Source organism: Aplysia californica, unplaced genomic scaffold (genome assembly GCF_000002075.1).
Source record: "Aplysia californica isolate F4 #8 unplaced genomic scaffold, AplCal3.0 scaffold00537, whole genome shotgun sequence".
In the NCBI taxonomy this organism is placed as follows: domain Eukaryota; kingdom Metazoa; phylum Mollusca; class Gastropoda; order Aplysiida; family Aplysiidae; genus Aplysia; species Aplysia californica.
The window spans coordinates 231834-234718 of record NW_004797807.1 but is presented as its reverse complement, the minus strand read 5'-3'; the positions used below and the strand labels follow the sequence as shown (position 1 = coordinate 234718).

General features: G+C 43.8%; 1 protein-coding gene across 2 annotated transcripts in view; it reads left to right on the top strand.

Annotated features, from left to right (window-relative positions):
• The window catches only part of LOC101859506, a 13554-nt gene extending 10675 nt beyond the window's left edge, over positions 1–2879 (top strand). For both annotated transcript variants that reach the window (XM_035971919.1, XM_005106487.3), the window contains exons 4-5: positions 77–314; positions 2008–2879. In XM_035971919.1, coding sequence (XP_035827812.1) covers positions 77–314; positions 2008–2365 — 596 coding nt within the window. In that variant the 3' untranslated portion in view covers positions 2366–2879. The remainder of the gene's footprint in view (positions 1–76; positions 315–2007) is intronic.
• Positions 2880–2885: the final 6 nt, after the last annotated feature.

Here is a 2885-nt window from a genome sequence, read left to right as displayed (position 1 = left end):
TTATTATTATTATTTTTATTATTCTTGTTGTTGTTATTGTTATTATTATTATCAGTATCATTATTTCCTGTACCAGGAGCTTCGATAAACATACTTCCCAAGAACGGCGCAGAGATTTCTATTGAGAATGTAACAGAGTTTGCCTCTGCTCGTCGTGAGTACCTCAGCGACTATTTCTACTCACACGGGAAGCCGTGCAAAGTCCGCATGCGCGTCTGGTTCAAGAGACAGGGCCGGCTGGGGGTCAGTTTGCTCGTGGCCCCAGGAGAACTGGACGACCGGTTCGAGTGGCCTCTCATGTTCAGTGGATCAGGGTGAGTTTATGGGTTAGGCTGTCTCCGGGGTTTTATGCACAAAAAATTGATCATTTTAAAAATAATTTCTGATTATTTTCCTTTATCATTCTTTGTTTTAAAAAAAGAATTAAAAAATTAACAGAATCGCATAATTTTACATTTTTGGGCTCAGTTTGCATAATTTCAGAATTTTTCTTGCGTAAAACGACGGGGACAGGTTAGGGCGAAAACATAGAGAACGCCAATTTCGGAGACTGACTCAGTAAATGCCGATAGGTATAAAAATTCCCTTATGATTTCCGACTTGCCCCACATAGAGCTGGCAGTAGTGGCAGACTGCAGGCGGCTTTTAGCTCGGATCGACGTTGTCGGCTTTATCGGAATCCAAACTACATTCTTATTACGCTAGAAAACTGGGAAGGGCGTCTCGCTGTCAACTCGCGACCTCTGTGCTTTCTTTTCGTATCTCCATTTTTAACAGCGAAAATGTGACTTCTTCTTAAGCTCACTCTTTGTTGTGAACTGCTTTCCCTGTTATTAAAAACGGAGATGCGACAAGAAAGCACTGAGGTCGCGAACACTCAATGCTATCTCGCCATCGCCAACTCGGGTTAAACGGTTTGCGCGATGTCACCCGACTGGAAAGGGGACATTAATTTTTAAATGGTCATTTCAGAGCTGGTGCTTCACGGTAGACAAAAACTAATTACATTTTTTAAAATCAGCGTCGTCAAATTGGGGTGGCTGCAGAACAGAATTACATTTTAAGCAATATTTTAGAAATTTCGAGGGTTTTTTAAAATCCCCAAATAAATGTTTCATAAATACCAGCTGTGTTTTTTTCTTATATCTAGATCTAAGCTTTAGGCGCCCTCTATGTGGAGTCAAGCAGACACATACTGGCGCCTGTCCGCGTCGATCTTCAGCCGCCTAAATTTCGGCGTTCTCTATGTCATCGCCCTTACGTTAGATCTAGACTGATTTTCATCATCACATTATTAGGTGGGAGTGAGTAACATTAAGTTTTCAACTCATACGGTATCATAAATTATAATTTTGTGTGAATGTGTAACTGTAACTGTGTGTGCATTACTTTGTGTGTGTGTGTGTGTGTATGTGTGTGTGTGTGTGTGTCTGTCTGTTTGTGTGTGTATATATATATATGTATATAATCTTCCATTAAGAGTGTTTTGAGTAAAGGATTCTCAGAAGTGTCTTTTATGTGTCAATCTAAAGAGAACAAACGTTGAATCTGGTGAAATGGTAGGCTATATATTTAATGACCCCATCAACCTTAAACGGTTATAATTTAAGAGGCGGGACCTCCGATTTTAACGTCTGTCTCCGAAAGGACCGAGTCAAGTGGGAAATTCGTGTAAAGTGTCTTGCCCAAGGACACAACGTCGGACCGAGCTGAGGCTCGAACCCCTGAACCCGCAATGTCATGATTACATTACAAGTCCGCCAGCCTAACCACTAGACCATCGACGCCACTTTGAATTTGGTTGTCTTTACAATTTGAAGGGTACCATAAAAAAGGCATTCATTAAATTGCCTTGAAATCGGAAAATCAGAAATACGACTTTGTGGAAAATGTCCTTTGTTGCAATGTATTGTAATCAAGCTGTCCTTTTGAGAAATGCTCAGACAGATATACACGTATAACATTGCTGAAGTGATGTTTCTTTTCTTTGCTTCCTACTTCTTCCAGAAGCGTGTTCCACAAGGGCTCCGGTCAGTTCACAAGCCTGTGGGAGTTTGAGGACAAGGCCTGCGACCGTGAGGTCAATTGCGTGGAGATTGTCATGAAGAAGGCGGAGACTGCAGTGAAGGGGGCGGAGACTAAGGGGCAGAGGGCGGAGACTAAAGTGAAGGGGGCGGAGACTAAGGTGGAGGCGGCGGAGACTGAGATAGGCGTGACCATCCGGCTGTCCTCTAATCGTCACCCCGTGGATGATGTCGCTCTCGAAATACTGGAGGAGAAAGGCTACGCCGAGGGCGACGTATTGACGCTCTGCTGGACGGTGAGGGCAGACCGTCTCGACCCGGGAATGGTGGTACTTCATTAGCCAGCTCTCGGTCGTCTTCTATTTGTTTTTTGGTTTGTTTGGGTTTGGGTGTTGTTGTTTTTTTTTGGGGGGGTTGTTGTTTTGTTTTTTGTTGTTGCTGTTTTGTTTGTTTTTTGGAGGGGGCGGGATGGAAGTGTGACAGACCCCAGACACCACCATATTGGGGAGAGCAGAATCGCTACTCAGCATCCTGTGGTAGGGTGGCCTCTCCCTCCCCCGAAGGCTAGGCACGGGGTGAGAACTCTCCCACCCACCCACCCACCACATACACACACTCACACACACACACACACACACACACACAAAGCAATGCAAACACAGTTACAGTTACACATTCTCACAAAATTATAATTTATGATACTGTATGAGTTGAAAACTTCACGTTACTCACTCCCACCAAATAATGTGATGATGAAAATCAGTCTAGATCTAACGTAAGGGCGATAACATAGAAAACGCCGAAACTTAAGCGGCTGAAGATCGAAGCGGATCACACACACACACACACACACACACACAC